A 23,979-nucleotide genomic window follows, 5' to 3' on the forward strand; every position below is an offset into this window, starting at 1 on the left:
CCTCGGATCAAGAGTAATAACTCTTACAATCCTCGGATCAAGAGTGTTGCCTTGCACAAACCTGAACAAATAAAGTCCTTCGACTCAATTTCTATGAACGAATTATTTGGGAAATTGAAACAAAACCCAACTCATTTTTTCAAATAGAATTGGGTCTCGGGGGCTAATTGTTTGGGTACTAAAATGGTCATACCCATTTTAGTCTTGGGTAACTCTACCCATATAAGCCCAAAGGCCATAAAAAAGGTATAAAAGGCCCCAAATAAGTCAAATACATCAATATGGCCTTCAACGGCCCACATATGTAATATTAGGGCTCATAAACCCACTTATGTACTCATATAAATACCCCTCAAAGGGCATAAGGTAAAGGGAGGTCACTCTTATCATCTAAGATGACCATACTCCTCCACTCTCTCCCCTAAACTCCTCTCAAAATATGCATTGTTTGGCAACTAATTTGGGCGTCGGAGGCTCCGCCCCGGGTTCAACCCCCGGGGCTCAGGGTTCATTTTGCAGGTCCATTCAAGGCCCAAATTCGAGGTTCTCAGACACCCCTTCAAGGCCCGGTTAGCTCATTTTTTGCCGAAACATATATATATATATATATATATATATATACATTTAATACAACATTGAGAATATACTTAATTGCATCATAGTTAATCAAAGGTACTCATGTATAAGACAATCTTTCATTGATTTGATTTCCGGGAAAAATGAGAAACAAAAACTATATTATGACACAGAAGGAGTAATACTTTAGCCAAATGCTAATCAAGCTAACACAATACAAAGAATAAATTTAACTATAACTTTAGTCAAAAACGGATCCAGGAGGTGGCCAGCCCAGGCCATGACCCGCCCCATGATTCAGAAAACGTATAATACAATTTAGTTGCAATTATATTTGTTGAAGATAATTTGGCTGAGTTGGTTGTATCTCCTTATTGTTTGGGTTTAGGGATCGAGACCCAAAACATATATATATATATATATATATATATATATATATATATATATATATATATAGGGGAGGGATCCGGTAAGAACCCCTCCTTATATAAGAACCCTAGTTATATAAGAACCAATCTCAGCCGTAGGATTAAGGTAATTTAGACGGTTAAGATTAAAACACGTATTTTTCCTCATACCCCCTACGGCCCTACCACCCGATCAAAATTTTCTCTCTCCTCTAACTTTCTCTCTCTTCGTGCTCATCACATTCTCTCTCTGCAAACCCCCAAAAATCTCCATAGAAATTGCAATTTGAAGGATTTTCGACTCAGGTATGTTTTTTTTTTCGATTTTGTTCAAATTTCCATGAACTTAGCATGTTGTTCAAGTAGATTTTGCGATTTTTTGTTTTGATTTTTGCGATTTTATGTTTTCCAATTTTTTGATTTGATTTTGCGTTTTTTTTTTTATTTTGTTCAAATTTCCATGAACTTAGCATGTTGTTCAAGTAGATTTTGCGATTTTTTGTTTTGATTTTTGCGATTTTATGTTTTCCGATTTTTTGATTTGATTTTGCGTTTTTTTTTTTTTTATTTTGTTCAAATTTCCATGAACTTAGCATGTTGTTCAAGTAGATTTTGCGATTTTTTGTTTTGATTTTTGCGATTTTATGTTTTCCGATTTTTTGATTTGATTTTGCGTTTTTTTTTTTTTTTATTTTGTTCAAATTTCCATGAACTTAGCATGTTGTTCAAGTAGATTTTGCGATTTTTTGTTTTGATTTTTGCGATTTTATGTTTTCCGATTTTTTGATTTGATTTTGCGTTTTTTTTTTTATTTTGTTCAAATTTCCATGAACTTAGCATGTTGTTCAAGTAGATTTTGCGATTTTTTGTTTTATTTTTGCGATTTTATGTTTTCCGATTTTTTGATTTGATTTTGCGTTTTTTTTTTTTTGATTTTGTTCAAATTTCCATGAACTTAGCATGTTGTTCAAGTAGATTTTGCGATTTTATGTTTTCCGATTTTTTGATTTGATTTTAGGTTTTTAATTGAATTTTGATTGTCAATTTTGTGCTTTGTAACTGAAATTGGTGGTAAGTTTCTGCTGGTAATTAGAGTTTTGCGTTTTAAATGAATTTTGATTGTCAGTTTTGTGCTTTGCAACTGAAATTGGTCCTGAGTTTCAGTTGATATATTAGAACCTTGCATTTTAAATGAATCTTGATTACCAGATTTGTAATTTGACATAGATTGCTTATGAAATTTTCCACTTGCTCTTTTTATTTATTTTTGGATATTTTACAATTAGTTGATCATATTTAGGAGTATCATGTGATTGAATATAGCTTGAATCAAATATGGCTTCAAAATGCCTCGAGTAGTTTATAGACGATCTAATTGTGTAGCGAGACCGGGAGTTGAAAAAAAAAATTTGCAATGTCAAGTAGACACTTGATATTTGTAGAACTTGGAGGAGATGCTTGATTTTTATTTTGTGCTTTGATCTGTAGCATCGAAATGAATTGTGCCAGATTAGTGAGGATCAGAAACAGTGAACAGAATTTTTAGTCATAGGAGTTACTCCCAATGAAAATTGATTTCTAGAAGGAATCTCTTAGGCTGAAAATTCCTAAGTAGTTTATCGCTTAAGTTGTGTTGATTTAAAAGAAACAATTCAAACTAACTTTAATCCATGGAATATTATTGCAATGGAGATTAATTTTCCTATGTTGGTTCTTTGCTTGAAAATTTGGAGAGGAAAGGAAGAAGGGGAGATGAAGGGTTAGAAATGGAAGGGGGGAGGAAGTTAAGTTGGGGAAGCACATGTAGCTCTCCTTACTTAGAACAGGAATGCTTTTCCCCCCCTTAGAAAAACTATTCCAACCTGGAAAGTTATTTTCATCCACTTACAAACCAAGCTAAGGAAAATTGGAAAAATTAGTGATTTTTTCGAATTTTGATTTCGAAATTGGTGATGTTGGTGCGATTGCCCCTGTTTGTAGGGGTTGTGGTGTGGTGGTTGATTTATGCAGCAGCAACTAATTGGTTAGGGGTTGTTGGTAGTGAACTTGTGATTGCAGGGCTGAAAATAAACTTTAGAACATAGGTAGAAAAAATTTGGAACATAGGAAAAAATTAGAACATAGGTTGAAATAATTTAGAACATGGGCTGAAAATAAACTCAATCAAACCTTATCATGTTTCTGTTTCATTTGTCTTTTAAATTTCTAGTTTACTCATTCTATTTTGGGTTTTTCACTCTCCAGCATGTTCTAAACTCTTTTTAAGCATGTTCTAAACTATTTTTCAGCATATTCTAAATTATTCCTATGTTCAAAAATATAATAATAATGTTGGAATGTTACTAATGTTTTTGATTTCTTAATGTTGCAGTAAAATGCAAGGCCAAAATGAAGAAAAATCAGAAGGAGGAGTTACTAATATACAAGAAGAAGAAATTACTTATGTAAGAAAAAGGTAACTAAACTAATGTTCTAAACTTTACCTATTATGTTTTAAATTTTGTTCTAAAGTTTTCCAATATGTTCTAAAGTTTTCCCTTAAGTTCTAAAGATTTGTATTATGTTCTAAAGTTTTCCATTATGTTCTAAAGTTTTCCATTATGTTCTAAAATTTTCTCTTATGTTCTAAAGATTTGTATTATGTTCTAATATGTATCCATTATAGTTTATGTTCATCTTATCTCTTTATATTTTCACTCTATTTAATATTAGTTGTATTCTAATTATTTTTGATTGTTTTTAAAGGAAAGTTGAAAACGTTGAAGCGGAAGTAATTGATAGATCGGAATTTGAGAAGTATATTGAAAGTAAAAGTGTTGCTATAAGACATAGAAAACTTCCAACAAGGCTTCAACCACCTCGAAAATTGCAAAAAAAGGAAGGAAGAGAAAAAGATCAAGAAGAAGGAAAAGATCAAAAAGAAGAAGAGGGTAATAATGTTAAGGATGATGACGAGAATAATGATAGTGAAGATGATGGCGAGGATGATAATAAGGGTGATGTAAAGATGAAAGAGAAAGATGAAAAAGAGGAGATGGAAGATGATAGTGAGGAGGAACAAAAAATCAATAAAAAAAATCAAACTCAGGTAATAATACTCTTTAATCTTTACAATCTTTATTTTTATGTTCTAAAGTGCGCGCTTATGTTCTAATTTTGATTATCTATGTTCTAATTATGTTTATCTATTCATGGTGAGGATGTGAAGAAGAAGAAAAGAAAGATTGAAAAAGAATAAGATGGTGAGGATGTCCAAGTAGTAGAAGCTAATGAGCAAGATAAACTAGTTAAGAGGCAACCTTATCAAAGAGTACTCCTACTCAATTCATGAAGGATGTGTTGATAAATCTTTCGGAAAAACAAAAGCAAGCTATTCGGAACATTGGTTTTGGAGGCTTTTTGGAATTGGATTTACCAATCCATATTAATTCTATGTAAGTAGTAGAATGTTATGTTCTAAAATCATATTCTAAAATCATAAGTATTATCAATGTTATGTTCAAAATTATGATTTGTCATGTTTGAATTGCTATACACTAATGTTCTAAATTATAAGATTATGTTCTAAATTAGTTATGCTCTAAATTTTGTGCATATGTTCTAAATAATATGATTATGTTCGAAATTAGCTATGTTCTAAATTATGTGCATATGTTCTAAATTGTATGATTATGTTCTAAATTATGTGCATATGTTCTAAATAATATGATTATGTTGTAAATTACTTATGTTTTAAAGTTACTTCTTGTATTCTAAAATTATGATCTCTCATGTTTGAATTGCTATACACTAATGTTCTAAATTAATTTTTTGTTATGTTCTAATGTATGTTTATTATGTTCTAAAATAGACTTTTTTTATTATATAATGTTCTAAATTATGTTCAAAAGTTTAAATATTATACTAAATGTTTTAATCTTCTATGTTCTAAAGATTGACTATTATATTCTAAATATAGCTGTATTGTGCTTTAAATCTTACATTTTTCATTATAATTCTAGGTTGACAGAAAACTTGGTTACGAATTTTGACACGGAGAGATGTTGTTTGATGTTACCAAAGAGAAAACAAGAAATCTTTTTGGAGGCAATTGATGTTCATTTGGCTTATGGGTTGCCATTGGGAGGCAAAAGGATTGAGCAACCAAATGATGAGTCAAATCTGAAATGGAGCAAGTTTCTAAAAGCTTGGAGAAGCAAGTTTGGCCTCAAAAAAGTATGATGATATAATGTGGTTATGTTTTAAATTTTATGTTCTAAAGTATGAATTTTATGTTTTAAAACGTAGATAATTTATGTAGTTATTTGACTTGTAATGTTCAAAATTATATTTAGCTATTTTTATGATATTATATTGGTATAAGATGGTTATGTTATAAATTGTATGTTCTAAAGTGCTTTGCTTATGTTCTAAAGTGTTTTCTGCTTTAAAATAGATCTATTATCTCCATAGGTTTTAATTTATATGTTTTTTTTTACCTCTAAAAGGGAAGTCCAACCAACAAGAGATTGATTGACAGAATTCAAGAATTGAAGAAGGAAAAATCAGTTTATGATGAATTTCTTTGGAACTTTGTGGTATGTGTTGTCAATTGTTGCATTCGATCAACAAACAACCCACAACTATACATTAAATTCTTGTATAGTTGTATGGATGTAAAGAAAATTGCTGAATTGGATTGGTGCACATTTGTGATTGAGCACTTGAAAGATTCTGTAAGTGTATGGAAGAAGGGAAATTCTTACTTTACAGGTCCTTTACCTTTTCTAATGGTAAGTTTTAAATTCTTACCATTATGTATATATATTATTCTTGTTATGTTGAAAATGTGTGAAAAATATTCTAATTAATTCTTAACATGTACTAAATAGGTATTCTATTTTGATCGTCTACAAAGAGGATGGTTAGAAAAACCAAGAAAATGTCCACTAATTTCGGTGTGGACAAAGGAAAGGATTCAAGTGAGATATAAGTTTGAAAAAGATCATGGATTTGGATATGGAAAACTCTTGGAAAGAATGGAATCAATTGTGGTATGATATTTGTATATGCTTATGTTTAAACACTACACTTTATATTCTATCTATATTTGCTTACGTTCTAAAGTTTACCCTTTATGCTCTAAACTATATATTTTATGTGATAACTGTTTTAATATTTACCCCTAAATATTCTAAACTATATACTTTATGTGATAAACTATTTTAACATTTACCCCTAAATATTCTAAACTTTATATTCAACTTACTTTTGCCTATGTTCTAAAGTTTACACTTTATGTTCTAAAGTTTACCCTTTATGTTGTAAAGTTTATCCTTTATGTTCTAATCACTCAACTTACTTTTGCCTATGTTCTAAAGTTCTCTCTTTATGCTCTAAAGTTTATCCTTTATATTCTAAATTTTGTAATTCATATATTATAATGTGTAGGAAGAAAACAAGAAACAATCAAGACAAGAGGACAAGGAAAAGAGAAAGGAAGAGTCATCAATGGTAATTATACCTTTTAAATTATTACTACATATGCTTATCTTGTAAAAATTGAAAACACTTTATTCTAACCTTTATATTCTAATCTTTAAAATTTATGTTGTTGTTTTCTAAATTTTATAATTTATATACTAGAAGGCACCAAAAGGAAAAAAGAAACAACCAAAACAAAAGGAAAAAGAGAAGAGAATGGAAAAATCATCAATAGGTTCTAGTTCTACAACTTCTCGAAATGACATGATGGTATGATTTAGTTTATGTTCTAAATTATATTTTATGCTCCATTTAATCCTTTTCTGTTAAATTATCCATGTTATGTCCTTTATGTTCTAAAATATTTTTGTGTTCTAATGAAGGGCTTTTTGAGCAAATTTGGAGATTTGGCAAAAACACTTGCCTCGAATGTTAAAGAGATGTATGGCATGTTAGAACAAGCAAAAGATCTTTTTGTTGAGGAAGAAACAACAAGAAAAATGCAACATCTCATAGACAACATATGGTGCAAGTACACAACAAAGTTATTATAATTATGTTCTAAAGTATTTTCTGGTTGTGTTCTAAAGTATTTTCAGCTTATGTTCTAAAGTATAATAAATTTATATAAATATTGTGCATATTATGTTCTAAATTATAATTTCTTATTTTATAGACATTCGTGAACCAAGAAGAAAAGAAAAGCCCTTCTATACTCAGCCAAGATCAACATGTCTTCGATGAATCGGCATTTATTGAAGAATTGGATATGGTTATGGATAAGGCATGGAAGAAATTCGAGGAAACAAGGTCACCAAAGTCACCGACAGTTGGTAATTTCACATGTACATGCTTAATTTCCAAATTATACTTATGTTCTAAATCAGATGTTTATGTTTTAAAGTACTTTTTTATGTTCTAAAACATGCGCTTAAATCATATGCTTATGTTCTAAATTATATGATTATGTTCTAAATAATTGTTAAGCAGATTTGAGATCAAAGGAAGAGGAAAAAGATAAGAACAAAGAAGAGAGAAATGAAGAGAATAAAGACAAAAACTTGTTGATTCCCTCACCAGTAGTTGGTAATTTCACATTATTTTCAAATTCATTTTTTATGTACTAATATTTACTAGATATGTTCTAATATTACTTCTTATGCTCTAAATTTTTTCTGGTTATGCTTTAAAGTTAATTCTTAATTTTTTATATTCTAACTATTTCTAGGTTGTCTCCTAATTGTATATATTTCTTATGTTCTAAAGTTACTTTTTATTTTCTAATTATTTTTTGCTATTTGCTATAATACTTAATTTTTATGGTGTAATTGCTATGAAGATTTGGGATCAAAAGAAGAAGAAAAAGAGCAGGACAGAAAAGAGAGAAACGAGGAGGAAAAAATTGAGAAGAAAGAGAAAAGGAATGAGGAGTCACCAAAAACCCCAATTCCTCCAAAAAAGAAGCAACCTTTTGATATAACTCCTCCAAGTTTCAACTTATTGACCCCCTCACCAGCAGTTGGTAGTTTTACATTATTTTCAAACTCTTTTCTTTTGAACTAATATTACTAGATTTGTTCTAAAATTACTTCTTATGTTATAATTTTTTTTTGTTATGTTCTAAAGTTATTTATGATGTTCTAAATTTTTTCTAAATCAGATGCTTATGTTTTAAACTACTTTCTTATGTTCTAAATTATGTGCATATGCTCTAAATTATATGATTATGTGCTAAATTATGTGCATATGCTCTAAATTATATGATTATGTTCTAAATTATGTGCATATGTTCTAAATAATATGATTATGTTCTAAATTAGTTATGCTCTAAATTATGTGCATATTTTCTAAATAATATGATTATGTTCGAAATTAGTTATGCTCTAAATTATGTGCATATGTTCTAAATTGTATGATTATGTTCTAAATTATGTGCATATGTTCTAAATAATATAATTATGTTGTAAATTAGTTATGTTCTAAAGTTACTTCTTGTGTTCTAAATTTTTCTGGTTATATTCTAGTTATTTCTAATGTTCTAAATTTTTTCCAACTATTTCTATGTTGTGTCCTCATTGTTTCTACTTATGGTTTGATGTCCCAGAAAATCAAGAAGATAATGAAGCAGAACTCATTTACGAAGAAGTGACAGCAAATGTTCTAAATTGTGCTTTTCTAAATCCAGATCATCCACCTACATTGGATGAAGAGGAGAAGCAAGAAGAGGAAAAAGAGGAGAAGAAAGAAGAGGAAAAAGAGGAGAAGAAAGAGGAGAAGAAAGAAGAAAAGGAGAAGAAGAAAGAAGAGGAAAAAGAAGAGAAGCAAGAGGAGAAGAAAGAAGAAAAGGGGAAGAAGAAAGAGGAGGAAAAAAAGGAGATCTACTTATGTTCTAAACTACTTATTTATCTTCTAAACTACTTACTTATGTTCTAAACTACATGTTCTTAGCTACAAGATTATTTTCTAAAATACATGTTATAAAAATTATATGCTTGTGTTCTAAACTATATGCTTATGTTCTAAAATGCATGCTTATGTTCTAATTTTGCTTATCTATGTTCTAATTCTGTTTATCTATTAGGTTTTCTTCCCGGTCGTTTTACCAGATCACTACTATTTGTTGTGTGTCAACTTTGTGGAAGGAACATTTGATTTGATTGACAACAGATTTCTTCCACCAAATATTCCTTTTCAAAATAAATATGGAAATTACCATAGATTAATGGTAAGACATCAAAGTTTACATTTTTTTAATTATACTTTTGTTCTAACTTTTGCCTTATATGTTCTACAGTTTTACCTTTATGTTCTACAGTTTTTCTTTATGTTCTAAAGTTTACCTTATATGTTCTAAAGTTTATCCAATTTTTCAGTTGAATGCATTTGGTGATTTCGTTCACTCAATTGACTCAAATATAAAGAGTGACTTTGTATCCTCCTTCAAAACAAGAAACTTGAGTATGTCATGGAAGAGCAATAAGAACAAACATGATTGTGGAGTGTTCCTGTTGAAGCACATGGAAACATATGAAGGAGAATCTGTAAAACAATGGAATTCGGGACTAGAATTAGACAATGTAAGTTTAAAACATAAGATACATGTTTTAAATTAGTTTTGTTTATGGTTTTGGTGTTATGGTTTTAGTGTTGTGGTTTGGTTTGGTTATTGTTTAGATATATTATGGTTTATTATATTTATTTATACTTATATGCTAAATTATATTCATGTTCTAAATTATATGCTTATGTTCTAAAGTATTTCTGTTTATGTTCTAAAAGTTACTCTTTTTTTTTTTTTTTTTTTTGCAGTTTGACCAAATGAAAAATTTAAGAGTGGAGTATTGTGGGAAGATAATAACAGCAGAAGTAAATGAAGAACGGAACAAAGTGATTAGGAGATCAAAAAAGTGGTCAAAGGAGAACAAAATGGATATATGATTGTTAAGATCTTAAGTTTATATTTGTAGAGTGATATTTGCAAAGAATATAACAGTAATTTCTTATGTTCTATGTATTTACCTGTTACAAGAAATATATTGTTGAATCATATTAAATGCTAAAATTTTAATATAAAATATATCATATAAACTTATATGCTAAATTATATTCATGTTCTAAATTATATGGGTATGTTCTAAAGTATTTTTGATTATGTTTTAATAATTATATGCTTATAAAGTTAGGATATTAGAATATATTATTATATATTAATTTTGACTTAAAACTTAAAGTGTAGAACATTAGAACATAAGAAAATTAAAAAAAAAAAGTAACAAGAAATGACAACAGCCAAAGTAACAAGATTCCAAAGCATTCAATTGGTAACTTGATTCTAATTATATCTTATTATGTTGTACTTTTTTCTTATTACATGTCCAAATTATTGATTTTGCTAATCTTCTAATTATTTTTATCTATGTTCTAAAGTATTTGCTTATGTTCTAAACTGGCTGCTTCTAATCCATTACTTTTGCTTTATTTTTCTTTTTGAATACAATGCATACACTCTTTAGTGCATATCTAAGAAGGCATATGTAAATCAATGTTAAGAAACTTGAATAAATAAAAGTTGATTAAAGCAAGATTCAACTAAATGTTGTTTAATAAAGGTATCTAAAATGCTTGTACTATCATTACTCGTAGTTCAAATTGACTTAATAAAACAACTTATAATTACGAAAAGGGGGGAAGATGAAAAGACAGGAGATGTTATAAAACATTATAATCAACTTTAATTAACATAAAAATTGATAAGAAAAACACTAGTAGAGATACTCTGAATAATAATTGGACAAAAAAGAAATAAAAATATATTGTTTCTAAAAGTAAATAAATTGAGTTCTTATATTTTAAGAATTACATGAATAATATTTTACGTGCTAGTAAATGAGATATTGTTTCTAAATATATAACATCTCATGCAACTGGATTAATAGTATATTCATCAACCTGTAAAGAAAAAAAATAAAACAATATTAGAACATAAGCACATAATTTAGCATTAAAAAATGTTATAACATGCCATTTCTATTAGTTTAGAACACATGATATTATATAGAGTAAAAACTTTAGAACATTTAAAGAAACCTTTAAAACATATAAATAAAACTTTAGAACATATAAAGAAAATATTTTGAACATAAAGAGAAAAGTTAAAATATAAAGGAAAACTTTAGAACAAAATGAATAACTTTATATTCTAAACATTAGAGCATATTGAATTACACTAAAACAGAAAGAATAAACATTAGAACATAGAGAAAACACTTTAGAACATAGAAAAGTAACTTTAGAACATAGAGAAAACACTTTAGAACATATTGAATTACTTTAGAACATATATGAATAACTTTATGTTCTAAACTTGCTTAGAACATAATTACTTTAGAACAAAATAAATAACTTTATGTTCTTAACATTAGAGCATATTGAATTACATTAAAACAGAAAGAATAAACATTATAGAAAAGTAACTTTAGAATATATTGAATTACTTTAGAACATATATGAATAACTTTATGTTCTAAACTTGCTTAGAACATAGTTACTTTAGAGCATATTGAATTACTTTAAAACATAAATAATAAACTTTAAAACATAGAAAGAAAGTAACTCTAGAACTTAGAAAGTAACTTTAGACCATTAAATGGATTACATTAGAACATAAAAAAAATAATATTACATGACATATATATTAGTTTAAAACACTAGAGGTTATGTTTGGAAAATAAGAATATTAATTTAGAACACAAAGTATAAATTATATATTAATTTTGACTTGAAACTTAAAGTTTAGAAAATTAGAACATAAGAAAATTAAAAATAAAGTTTACTTACAATATCACTTGACTTTTCCAGGGCAATTACGACTATCATGATAACCAAGCTCCCCACATGCTCTACATAATCTCTTCTTCTTTTGACTTTGTTCAATAGACTTTTCTCTGTCACTCTTCATTCTTTTGTCACTATTTGGAACATGAACCTCATTTGGAACATGGACATCATTTGGAACATGGACATCATTTGAAACATTTACCTGATTTGGAACATGAACCTGATTTGGAACATGGACATCATTTGGAACATTGACCTGATTTGGAACATGAACCCCCGTGCCTTTGTTCTTCGAAATTTTAGGAGGTTTGATTAAAACATTGGAAGGTAGACTAGCTTCAATAAGCATTTCAATGTCTTTAACTTTGCTCGAAAGATTGTTGCTTCCATTTGTTTTCTTCTGTTCCAAATCTACCCTCATGGCTCGAAGTTTTTTGACAAGATCACTAAGATCATCTTCATTGTTTTGCACTAAACTCACACAAGCATGAATTTCAGACTACAAATCATTTAATAACATTTTCTTATCTACTGCATTAATACATTCCTCCAACACATTACCCTCTAAATAAAAAATGGGCTTCTTATAAGCCATTGTACACCATCTATTTAGAACGTAGGCCTTGGGAATTTTTTCTAACATCCTTGCCTTCCACACCCAAATCATATGCCTACAAGGCACACCATCACGTTCAAATTTTTTACAAACACACTTGGTATCAAAGGTAGTTGGATCAAAAACAACATCAAAAGTCCTCCTTCTGGTTCCTTCCCTCAAATTGAAAATGTAAAGCTCATTGTCCTTCTTCATCTCCTCAACACCACAATTAAAACATCCAATTTCAAGCTCATATTGAAATTCATAGAAAATTGTTGTTGTAAACAATTCAGAAGCATCTTTCTCTAAAGGAATTGGAGTCTTACACTCCGGACGCTTATTCTTCGAATCATTATCCATTTTATTTTGAGTGTGCCTTTGAGCATCCAATGCACATTCAAACCTATAGAAAATAGAAATTAACTTTAAAACATAGAAGATAATTGTAGAACATAGAGTGAATTACATTAGAACATATAAATATACATGACATGTTTATTATGATCTAAATATTATTAAAACATAAAGAGAAAAAGAAAACATAAAAGAGAATTATAAAATAAATAGTAAAACTATAAAGCATAAAAAGAAAACTTTAGAGCATACAAGGAAAACTTTAGAACATAAAGAGTAACTTTAGAACATATATAGACAATTACTTATTACCTCATGTAGAACTCAATCAAAGTGAGATGGGGATTTGTGAACATAGTGAAAAAATTATTTTCACTTTCTGATCTAGATGTGGTCCTCATAATGCCACCCAAAAATAAATCTCTGAAATACGCTGGAATCCACATATCACGTATGTTGTACATGTATGCCAACCATTCATGATCGTTCAAATGGAATTCTGAAATAACTTTGTTCCACTTTTCTTCAAATTCTGCCGGCTCAATCTCTAAATGCCAAACACATGAACACAGTTTTTTCAAGAAATCAGTGTCTTGGGCAATCGCCCGACCTACTTTTTCAGGCACCTTTTTCATAATATGCCACATACAAAACCTATGTTCTGTAGTTTGAAAAACATTACGAACAACAACTTTCATTGCAGGGTCTTGATCGGTAATCAAACACACAGGCTCGTTATTTCCCATTGATTTAAGAAAAGTTTTGAAAACCCATTCAAAAGATGATATATCCTCATGAGCTACAAAAGAAGCCGCAAAAGTAACACATTTTTTATGATGATCAACTCCAGTAAATGGACCAAAGATCATATTATATATGTAACATACACAAATTATTTATGCAGAAAATGTTACAAAATAGAGGTAAACTTTAGAACATAGAGGTAAATTGTAGAACATAGAGGTATACTTTAGAACATTAAGGATAAACTTTAGAGGATAGTAATTTAATTTAATTATTAAACGTGGCAGTAATATAGTTGTTTTAAAACATAATGAATTACTCTAAAACATAAACACTAAACTAAAAATATACAATGTAGCTTTAAAAAACTTATAAGTAAACTTTAGAACATATAGACATAATGTTTAGAACATGATGGATATTAGTTTAGAACACAAAGAATAAAGTGTAAAACACAAAAGCATAATGTTTAAAGCATAAAAGCATGATGGATATATTTTAAAGCATAAGGTAGAACATTAGCAATATATGTTTAGAACATAAGGCATACATGGTTTAGAACATAAAGAATATCTGTTTAGAACATCAAAACATGATGGATATTTGTTTAGGAACACAAGGCATGATATTTAGAATATAAGAACATATGTTTAAAAAATTAATATGTAAAAGTAAAATATTAATTACATTATGAAAGAAATTTATATTTAAAACATCACCTGTTTGTTTTGAATGTGGTATCAAAAGAAACCATATCACCAAAAAGTGCATAATTTTTTCGACATATAGGATCAGCCCATAAAGCTCTACAAAGTCTATCTTCTTCATCAACATCATAGGAAAAAAAAATGCACTCCAGAGCAATTTCTTATTTTGAAAATTATCCACAAACATTTGGGCATCTGATCCATCAATAAAAGCCTTCAAATCTCTATAAAATTTTTTGAAATCTTGTTTAGATGCACCAACATTATCATGTGATCCAACTAATTCTTTCATCATAGTATAAGACCTCACAGGACCAACATTTACCTGTTAGAAAAAAAAAATATTACTAAGATTAAGAATTAACTTTAGAACATAGTAAATCAAAACAAAAAAAACATTATTTAGTACATAAAAATAAATCACCTTTGAATTATCAACAATCAACTTTTTATGCATAATATGCATTTTTCTATTATCCTTCTGAAATTTTGCACAACTTGGAGTATATAAAGGATGATTATGTTCTTCTTTGAAATGAGTTACAACATACTTTCCAGCATCATATCTCATACATATGTGAGCATTGCATCCTACACGAGTGACTAAACGTTTCCTAGTAATACGAACTTTTCCTTCTTCATAAACTGTTTGTTGAGCAATAGGTTTTCTTATTGCCCTAACCTTCCTTATTGCAAACTCCATATTGAAAAGCAATTATATCTTTGTTATTCTTCTTCCTTTTAGTAGTAGATTTCCTAGAAGTAAACCCAGCGGCATTTGCATATGCTTTATAAAAACTAAGACCCTCTTCAGGATCTTTAAATATCATCCCCAAACTGGGTTTTAACTCCTCGGGAACACTTGGAATCCATTCCTTAGTGGTACCACCAGGGCTAAATGATCCAACAACCTCTGGAGTACGATAAATATCACCAACTGCATTAGAACATGAAAGTAAACATTAGAACATACAATGAAAGTCCTAGAATATGAAGAAAACATTAGAACATAAAAAAAAAACTTTATAATATAAAGAGAAAGATACATAGAAAACTTTAGAACATACAGAGAAAACTTTAGAACATCAAGGATAAACTTTAGAATATAGTAAATTAGGGACATACTTATAACATATTGCTTTAGAACATAGTGAATTACTTTATAACATACATAATAAAATTTAGAATAAAGTGAAAAAATTAAACTAGAAGGTCAACTTTAGAACATACAATGAAAGTAAACATTAGAACATAAAAAGTAAAATTTAAAACTAGAAGGTAAACTTTAGAACATAGAATGAAAGTTTTAGAATATAAAGATAAAGTAGGATTCCCTACTCCCTATGTCAGATTGGTGGGGCCATGGTTCGGTGATTCCAGTAGCAGTGACATGCATCAACTATCCCTATGTCAGATTGCTAGGATAAAGTAGCATTCCCAACTCCCAAGCCCCCAATGCCAAGCTCCAAGACGAGCCTTGAGGTTGTTGTGGCATTATCCGATAATGATTGATATTGTTTACCCACAGTTTACTTTGAATCATTACAAATTATTTAAAATGGATTAGATATTTTTTATTTATCAAATTATTTAACTTCCTCAGATTAGTACCATAATATTTTATTTTAGCTCATGTTATTTTTTTGCACTACTTGAATTATACTCCGTATTTGGTTTTGGCCAAGCAATATAGTCATGTTAAGAAATAAAAATAGTGGATAAAATCCATCTAATTTTAGTTTGTAGTACTAAACAGTGCTCCAACAGAGAACAAACAATCTCAAAAAAGTTTGAAAAGCCTAGTGAAGAAATATTAAATCAGTGATTTGCAAGTGCATGTGTGGGGTTGCAAATTATAGACTCTACACTCTAACATAGCTTGTGAAAATATCTCTGCTATTTCATAAAGATGTGACTCATGACAATTCTAAATTAGTATTGTTGTTTACCCTTATCACTAGGACTCACTACTACACATTCAATTCCATGTGAAAATATACAGTGTCAGTAGCAGATTTCAATTGCGATTGGTACATTTATGGTATATTTGGATGAAGCATCTAACACGTACTACTTTTTATAATCCTTCATCAACCACTCTTTCATACTCCGATGTATTCTGCATTCTAAAAGGAGTTCAACAGGCAACGAAACATGGCATTTGCGCTTATCATTCAGATGGGAACATATAGAGAAAACTTTAGAACGTAGTAAATAAACTTTAGAACGTAGTAAAGAAACTTTAGAACATGTAAGTAAATTGAAATTAAAACATTAAAAACAATAAAATTACCTGAATAAGTAACACAAGAAGAAGGATAATTAGGTCGAACACCATCTAAATCCATCAATATGCAAAAACCTATTTAAAAAAACACATATTGTAGCAAAAAAGCAACTAGAAATTAAAATCCACTAAAAATAAAAAATCTGGAAAAAAACTCAAGCAAAGGAAAAAACAGAAAATCTGGAAATGAAAATTCGCAAAAAAAAAAAAATACAAAAAAAAAACAGAAAATTAATGAAAAAAAACTGAAGAAAATTCGCAAAAAAAAAAAACAGATAAAATCGAAAAAAACAGAAAATAATTGCTCGAAAGTCGGAAAAAAAAAACAAAAAAACATATAACATCGAAAAATTCTGGAAATGAAAAATCGAAATTGATGAAATTAATGAAAAAAAACTCAAGAAAATTCGCAAAAAAAAAAAAAAAAAAAGAAGATAAAATCAACATAAACTGAATGATGAAATCGCAAAAAGAAAAAAAAAAACAGATTTTTGCTGATTTTCGAATTGATGAATTGCATATCCACAAATAATTAGAAAAAATAAAATTTCTCACAAATTCGCCAAAATAAAAAAAATTCAACAAAAATTCGCAAAAAATAGATATCAATAAATAAATTAACTAAAAGGATAATCAAAATTATAAAAATTGAATAACAAATCTTAATTTCTTGAAGGAATTTGCATCCAAAAGTATGAGAGGAGAGAGAGTTGTAATGTATGAGAGGAGAGAGAAAGAGTTGTAAATTTGTAATGTATGAGAAGAGAGAGAGAGCTGTAATGTTCCAAGCCCAAAAAAAAAGGAAAGAAGAAACGTGAATAAGGAGAAAGAAAGGGAAAAGAACAGCGAAAATTACTAAAATGCCATTACTAATCATTTATTTTCAGCGGTCAGATTAAACTAATTGTACGGTCCAGATTAGTTCTTATATATAATGGGTTCTTATATAGAGGAGGGTTCTTATATGAGCCTTCCCCTCTCTCTCTCTCTCTCTCTCTCTCTCTCTATATATATATATATATATATATATATATATATATATATCCTTTTTATTGGCTTAAGTAATTTTAGATATGTAAGTATGGAGTATTGTTTTTCTTATTCTATGCTTTAGATATCCAACCTGGTCTATAATAAATTCCTAGATCCGTTCTTGACTTTAGTTATATAAATTCTGAAGTTAACTTCATCTATGTTAAGCATCGCCTATTAACCCAATACGGAGTAGAACCTTATCGATGTAACTCGTATTTAAATTGTGTTTTTTTTTTTTTCGAGTCGGGTCAAATTTCACCAATATTGTCAAAAAAATAAAATAAAAATGGCAACACATAAGTAGAATATTCTACCATAAAAATGCACACATTCACTTCCAAAAAAAAAAAAGTACAGTAAAAAAAAAAAGGTCCAATACACCATAATCACCTGGGGCCCAAAACCTGCAACAATCCACCTGTTTCTGCCGAGCAAATCCATCACATTTTCTTCAATTTAATTAATTCTCCTTTTTCACTGCAAATTTATTATCCTTTACTTGAACAAATAACAATCATAATCAATCATAACTACGATAAATTAATTTAATTCCACAAAATTTAAACCCAATTCTTAAATTCATCAAAAAAAGATTAAATTTTGGCATACAAAAAGCCAAACGTCACACCAATTTCCTGTTAAATTTGTTCCAAAAATATTCTGAGAAACCCCAGAAAAATTTCTCATCTTTTTCAATGTCAAACCAAACATACAAAGTATGTTTTTGCTGCAGAAGAAGATTCAAGCTTACAGCTTCAGAGGCCCCAAAAGAGATTAAGGCCTTATTTGAGAATTACTCTGAAAATGGTGTTATGACTCCTACTCTTCTTCATCGTTTTCTTGTTGAAGAACAAAAAGAAGAAAAAGCTACTATTGAAAATGCTCAAGCTTTAATTGATAGTGTTAGGTCTGTTGTTGTTTTTCATAAGCATGGCCTTAATCTTGAAGGGTTTTTCAAGTATCTTTTTGGGGATCTTAATCCTCCTCTTTCTCCTGAACTTGGGGTATATTTTTACTTTAATTTTGATTTTTTTGCCATTTATTTTATTTCAATTTTGCTTTTTGAGGTTGAATTATTATGTGGGTATTTGTGAAATATATGATGATGTTGATGGTTTAGTTTAATGGGTTGGATTGAATTTTGGATTTTGGTTACCCAATTGGGGTGAAATTTGCTCTTGGAATGTGTTTCCTAAATTGTACTGACTTTTTTCACTCTGTTGTGGGCCCCAGTAAGCTATTGCAATGGATGAAGCTACAGCATGTTTAGACAAGCATATGCATATTACTATTTGAAGTAATTGTATTTAGTCACATTGATGTGTTAAATGTAGTTTTGGCTTTTGTTTTGTTGATTTCACTAGCTTCTGTTTTTTTTTTTTTTTATATTATTAATCCATTGTGCGGTAAAATGGATCAATTACTGTTGATTTTGATAAAATACAAGTGTTCATGCAAAAAGTTTGGACTTTGAATGGGATAGCATTGTTGAAAAGGTGAAGTCTATTATACGCTTGGGTGTACGTTTATTTGAGATCATGTTTATTACAAGGACATCTGAAGGATATACTAGTGTTAATGTTTTTTTGGATAGTGGATTTTCCTTAGAGGATGATGGATGTTTCATTCTATTAGTTTGTTCATTGGTTGTTGTAACTTGTAATTGCTTTTAATCTGCTGCTGTTTTAGCACTTATGCAAATTGCATTCTGTGCTTGCAATGCAAATGAAGGATACCTTTTGGTTGATGTGTTAAGTTAATTCATTGCAATAAAAGTTAGATTATGGATAATAAAATAAAAGGCAGTGCTGACTATGTTGTGGATTGAGCTTCATTGTAGTTGTTCAGTTCCACCCCTTCCATAAAGTTCTGTATTAACTATTAAGTACTCTAAATTATGTTGCCAATCAAAATTGTTTTTGTTCTTGAATTGATAAATCTTCCGCTCTTTTCTTTTTAGATTTGCCTTCTGTCTAAGTTACTGATGATCATGCCTGGTTTCCTTATTTACTGCATCATATGCTTAACTCTTGCCACTTTATTTGTGGAATGACATTGATTTCTTGAGTTTTAATCTAGTTTGTGAGGACAGTTAGCATTCTCATATGAATTTGTGATTTATGGGATATAAGTAATGCCTGCGTTTCCCTATTTATAATTTTATATTTTTCTTCATTATTGTGTTTGCTAGATTGCTAATACTTGGTGATGTTTGGTGTGTTTCTTGATCAACTCCAATTCATTACAGCTGGTACCGCTATTCCAGATCTTTTTATCGCCCAATAGTCTAATTTCCTTGGATTATTTGCTATTGCTGTCTTAATTACGCTTATGGAGCTGGGTATCTTTTCATCCATGTTTGAGCTCCCAAATTATCTTCTAACCCAGAATAACTTCGTATTGCTTTTACCATGCCTGAGCTCCTGTGCGCCAGTTGTTGGGGGTGGTTGTTATATCTGTTTATTGGTTTGTGCTTGTCAGTTGAGTGCATGCTTTAATAAGTCTGGAAAAGCATATAATTTGGGTGGGGTTTTGCATCTGCATTTTATGTATTCAAACTCTTTTTAGTGCACTAGTTACACCTACACAAATCCATAGCATCACAAACATCAAGTCAATTTTTGTGGTTATGGTCAGGCATGTGGAAAGAGAATCAGTTCATGGATTCAAACTGAGCTGGTCTGGCCATGGGATTTCATTTGTTGCGAAAATAAAAATCCATTTTGAGTACTTTATTTCTAACAAGTTGAAAGAGCATCCAATGAGCATTTTTTAACACTGGGTTCAAGAGATAAGATCATATCTCATGAAATTGTCCTTTACTTCTCATTTTGTGACGCGTATATAAAAGAAAGTCACTGTTAAACTGTAGGGGGAGGGCTGGTCTCTTTTAATTGTCAACATTGTGTACACTTGATCCTCGTTCACCCCGCCCTAAGCTGGAGGATTTTTAAGGTAATTGACCATTGGTATTTTATGTTGGTAGAAGTACACCTTTTGCCACAGCTCCCCCCACCCCCCCAAAAAAAAAAAAAGAAAAAAAATCATCTGTGTTTGCTCTGTCTGTAATTGTCTCCTACTCTCTTATGTGTGTTATGCTATCTATTTTACCATCTTCTAATTGGAACGGAATTAGCTGTGTAGTTGGTTCCTGAACTAAAGTCATATCATATTATGCTGCATAAGTTTCTGCAAATATAGCTACATTATGTTTTATATTAAACTGCAAGCTAATAGCATATGTCCTTCATGCTCTCCACCAATTATCATATTTTCTTTCTTGTAGGTTCACCAAGATATGACTGCTCCACTGTCTCACTATTTCATATATACCGGTCACAATTCTTATCTTACTGGGAATCAACTGACTAGTGACTGTAGTGATGTTCCTATCATACATGCACTGGAAAAGGCTGTGAGAGTGATCGAGTTGGATATATGGCCCAATTCTTCTAAAGACAATGTTGATGTTCTTCATGGAGGGTATGTGTTTATTCTCAAATCAAGAAGTTAGAAATGATATTGCATTTCCTAGACATAGTGGCAATGACTTGTCTTATTGAGTTAATGAAGTTTAATATTTTGACATGTTTAAAGTCAATTGTCTTCTTTGTAATACTGTGCTTATCATTTACTGTCTCTGGGTATGATTCAACTCTTGTATAGGACAATGACTTCACCTGTTGAGCTCATTAGATGTTTAAGATCCATCAAGGAACATGCCTTCTCCACATCCGATTATCCTGTCGTGATAACTCTTGAAGACCACCTTACTACCGATCTTCAAGCTAAAACTGCTGAGGTGAATCTCTGGTCTTCTAATCAATTGAAGGTCAATCTGTATTTTGAAAGCTAATTAATCACATAACTGGTTATAGACCTTAATCATCTCTATTGAGAGCCATAAATTCTCTATTGAGAGCCATAAATTACTAGCTTTTCTTATGGAAACATCCATCCAACAAATAACTCAATAATGATTTTATCCTGTAGATGATCACTCAAACATTTGGAAACGCACTGTTTTCACCGGAACAGGATTCAGAATGCTTTAAGAAACTTCCTTCCCCTGCTTCACTGAAGAAACGTTTTTTGATATCGACAAAGCCGCCAATAGTGTATCATGAAGATAAAGATGCAAAGGAAGATTCGCAGAGGGGCAACAATTCTGGAGATGAGGAAGCTTGGGGAAAGGAAGTCCCTAGTCTTAAATCTCATAGTCAGAAGGTATAGAATTTGTTTAAAATTGCTTCCTCTATTTAGTGCCTCAATTTTTTTGTGGTAACAAAATGAATTCCAGAATCACGAATTGGATGATGGAGATGTTGACGATGATGACGAAGAAGTTGATGATGACATTAACAAGTCAAAGAAGTTTGAGGCACCAGAATACACACGCCTCATTGCTATTCATGCTGGAAAACCCAAGGGTGGTCTAAGCGAAGCACTAAAGGTGGATCCTAATAAGGTGAGACGTCTTAGCTTGAGTGAACAACAGCTTGAAAAGGCAGCATCTCGCTATGGAAAGGAGATTGTCAGGTAATTATGTCAATCTTAACATATTTCTCTTAGTGAGCCCTGCTAATATCTCTTTCTGCGTAACATTTTCTACATTGTCTTACAGTGCTTCAATAATGGCTGAGAGAATAGATTAATGGAGTAGTCCTTAATACTTGATATATTCTAAATTATAAGGGGTTGGGACTTGAGATTATGTGACAACTAATATTTGACTGGGTTTCAGCTCATTTTTTCCCCGTTCCCTATCCTGAAATTCATATACAAATCAGTTACTAAATCAGATGTTAGTAAGTTTTCCATTTTTCTTTCAGGTTTACACAGAATAATATGCTTAGGATCTACCCTAAGGGAACTCGAATTACCTCATCAAATTACAACCCTCTCATTGGATGGATGCATGGAGCTCAGATGGTTGCATTTAATATGCAGGTTATTAACCTCCCTTGTCAAAGCAATGAAGCTTGTACTATCTCTGTAATGCATTGTCCCTGTACAGCTTAAGATTATTTTTTTCTCCAATGACAGGGATATGGAAGATCCCTGTGGCTGATGCAAGGAATGTTCAGAGCTAACGGTGGATGTGGTTATGTAAAAAAGCCAGATTTTCTTCTGAACGGTGGTCCTAATGGCGAGGTCTTTGATCCTAAAGCTAAACTTGAAGTCAAAAAGACTTTGAAGGTTAGTGGCTTACATCAAATTATTTGTACTGTTGACGAAACGTTCTGCCAATTGTCTGACCTCACAAATTAATTTTATGTAGAAAGGTGCTCATTTAATCTTCTGAATTTGCAGGTGACTGTATTTATGGGAGAAGGATGGTATTATGATTTCAAGCATACACATTTTGATCAATTTTCCCCTCCGGATTTTTATGTTAGGGTAAGCTGCCAAATTAACACAACCTAAAACCTCGAGAATACTTTTAAACACTAGGTTTAACTTGCAAGCTATAAGTCCACTTTAGTTCTCATGGACTCTCATTCCAAGGTGCAGGACATAGATTCATATATTTACACATTAGGTTTCTATATGCCCCTCCGCATGGGAATAAGCTTTCACCCTATCCCAACTTTTATAATAAGAATATGAGTATATATGACAAGAAAACCTTGGGATCGTGGGGGTTGTGTCTGTCTTGATAATGATACTATCCACTGCATTTTTCAATCTCCTAAATCATAAGAAGGTTGTTAGCAGCCCCTAGGGTGTTGCATTGAGTTATCTTGAATTCTTGAGTTTAAAACAGCATACACAAGCTCTGAACATTGTTATATACAGAATGCTTTAGTTTTTGGTGGCAACTAGGTGCCCTCTTAAACATCTCAATAAATTTCAATTTCAGGTTGGGATTGCGGGAGTGGCAGCAGATACTGTGATGAAGAAAACAAAAACATTAGAAGATAACTGGATACCAGCCTGGAATGAAGAGTTTGTCTTCCCACTGACTGTTCCTGAACTTGCACTCCTTCGAATTGAAGTTCATGAGTATGACATGTCTGAGAAAGATGATTTTGGTGGTCAAACATGTTTGCCTGTTTGGGAGATCAGAGAAGGTATCCGGTCTGTCCCACTTTGTAGCCGTGAGGGAATCAAGTACTCATCTGTCAAGCTTCTCATGCGCTTTCAGTTTATTTGAGTTGTTCATCTCCTTTTTTTCATTCTCACCTATGTGTTGTATTACTTTTCCGTTGTGTGCGAAAATGCAACAAGTCATTAGATCTTTTGTTATGGTTATGGTTTTGCCATTGTATATATGGTTCATTTGGATGTTGACAAAGTTGTGCTTATTACCTTCACTTGTTCAATTTTATTTTCTTTTGTTAATGTTATTTGTTCAATAAGGGTTATGTTCAATTCACAACTTAAATAACTAAAATAAGTCTAGTTAGGGTAATGTTTTGTTTTAAGTGAAGAACAAGATAAGTGAATGCTCCCTAATTGAACAAGATA

General features: G+C 30.5%; 4 protein-coding genes and 1 long non-coding RNA gene across 7 annotated transcripts; 3 read left to right on the forward strand and 2 right to left on the reverse strand.

Moving 5' to 3' along the window:
• The first annotated feature begins 4,705 nt into the window (after window positions 1-4,705).
• LOC110699420 lies at window positions 4,706-7,000 on the forward strand. Its single transcript, XM_021876934.1, has 5 exons — window positions 4,706-5,198; window positions 5,471-5,755; window positions 5,855-6,016; window positions 6,609-6,716; window positions 6,830-7,000. The coding sequence occupies exons 1-5, from the start codon at window positions 4,863-4,865 to the stop codon at window positions 6,998-7,000; spliced, it is 1,062 nt and encodes a 353-aa protein (XP_021732626.1). The 5' UTR covers window positions 4,706-4,862.
• A 195-nt stretch (window positions 7,001-7,195) lies between these two features.
• LOC110699461 lies at window positions 7,196-8,728 on the forward strand. Of its 2 annotated transcripts, none has more exons than XR_002506899.1 (3): window positions 7,196-7,279; window positions 7,434-7,968; window positions 8,551-8,728. It is a non-coding gene; the product is annotated as an uncharacterized LOC110699461 (long non-coding RNA). The 2 variants fall into 2 exon arrangements; XR_002506898.1 differs by having other exon boundaries at window positions 7,437-7,968.
• A 3,263-nt stretch (window positions 8,729-11,991) lies between these two features.
• On the reverse strand, window positions 11,992-13,603 carry LOC110699462 (protein FAR1-RELATED SEQUENCE 5-like). Its single transcript, XM_021876962.1, has 2 exons — window positions 13,048-13,603; window positions 11,992-12,784 (listed from the first exon to the last, which is right to left on the reverse strand). Exons 1-2 carry the CDS (start codon window positions 13,479-13,481, stop codon window positions 12,283-12,285), a joined length of 936 nt encoding a protein of 311 aa, XP_021732654.1. The 5' UTR covers window positions 13,482-13,603; the 3' UTR covers window positions 11,992-12,282.
• Window positions 13,604-13,799: 196 nt separating this feature from the next.
• Window positions 13,800-15,655, reverse strand: LOC110699421. The gene is made up of 3 exons (XM_021876935.1): window positions 14,611-15,655; window positions 14,372-14,511; window positions 13,800-13,818 (listed from the first exon to the last, which is right to left on the reverse strand). Exons 1-3 carry the CDS (start codon window positions 14,887-14,889, stop codon window positions 13,800-13,802), a joined length of 438 nt encoding a protein of 145 aa, XP_021732627.1. The 5' UTR covers window positions 14,890-15,655.
• A 2,548-nt stretch (window positions 15,656-18,203) lies between these two features.
• Window positions 18,204-23,853, forward strand: LOC110699278 (phosphoinositide phospholipase C 2-like). Of its 2 annotated transcripts, none has more exons than XM_021876779.1 (9): window positions 18,204-18,512; window positions 20,795-20,991; window positions 21,175-21,310; window positions 21,502-21,735; window positions 21,809-22,047; window positions 22,341-22,458; window positions 22,555-22,707; window positions 22,822-22,908; window positions 23,372-23,853. In XM_021876779.1, exons 1-9 carry the CDS (start codon window positions 18,204-18,206, stop codon window positions 23,663-23,665), a joined length of 1,767 nt encoding a protein of 588 aa, XP_021732471.1. In that variant the 3' UTR covers window positions 23,666-23,853. The 2 variants fall into 2 exon arrangements, with proteins under 2 accessions (XP_021732471.1, XP_021732472.1); XM_021876780.1 differs by lacking the exon at window positions 18,204-18,512 and adding an exon at window positions 18,528-20,463 and having other exon boundaries at window positions 23,372-23,665.
• Window positions 23,854-23,979: the final 126 nt, after the last annotated feature.

This window comes from Chenopodium quinoa, unplaced genomic scaffold (genome assembly GCF_001683475.1).
Source record: "Chenopodium quinoa cultivar QQ74 unplaced genomic scaffold, ASM168347v1, whole genome shotgun sequence".
Lineage (NCBI taxonomy): Eukaryota > Viridiplantae > Streptophyta > Magnoliopsida > Caryophyllales > Amaranthaceae > Chenopodium > Chenopodium quinoa.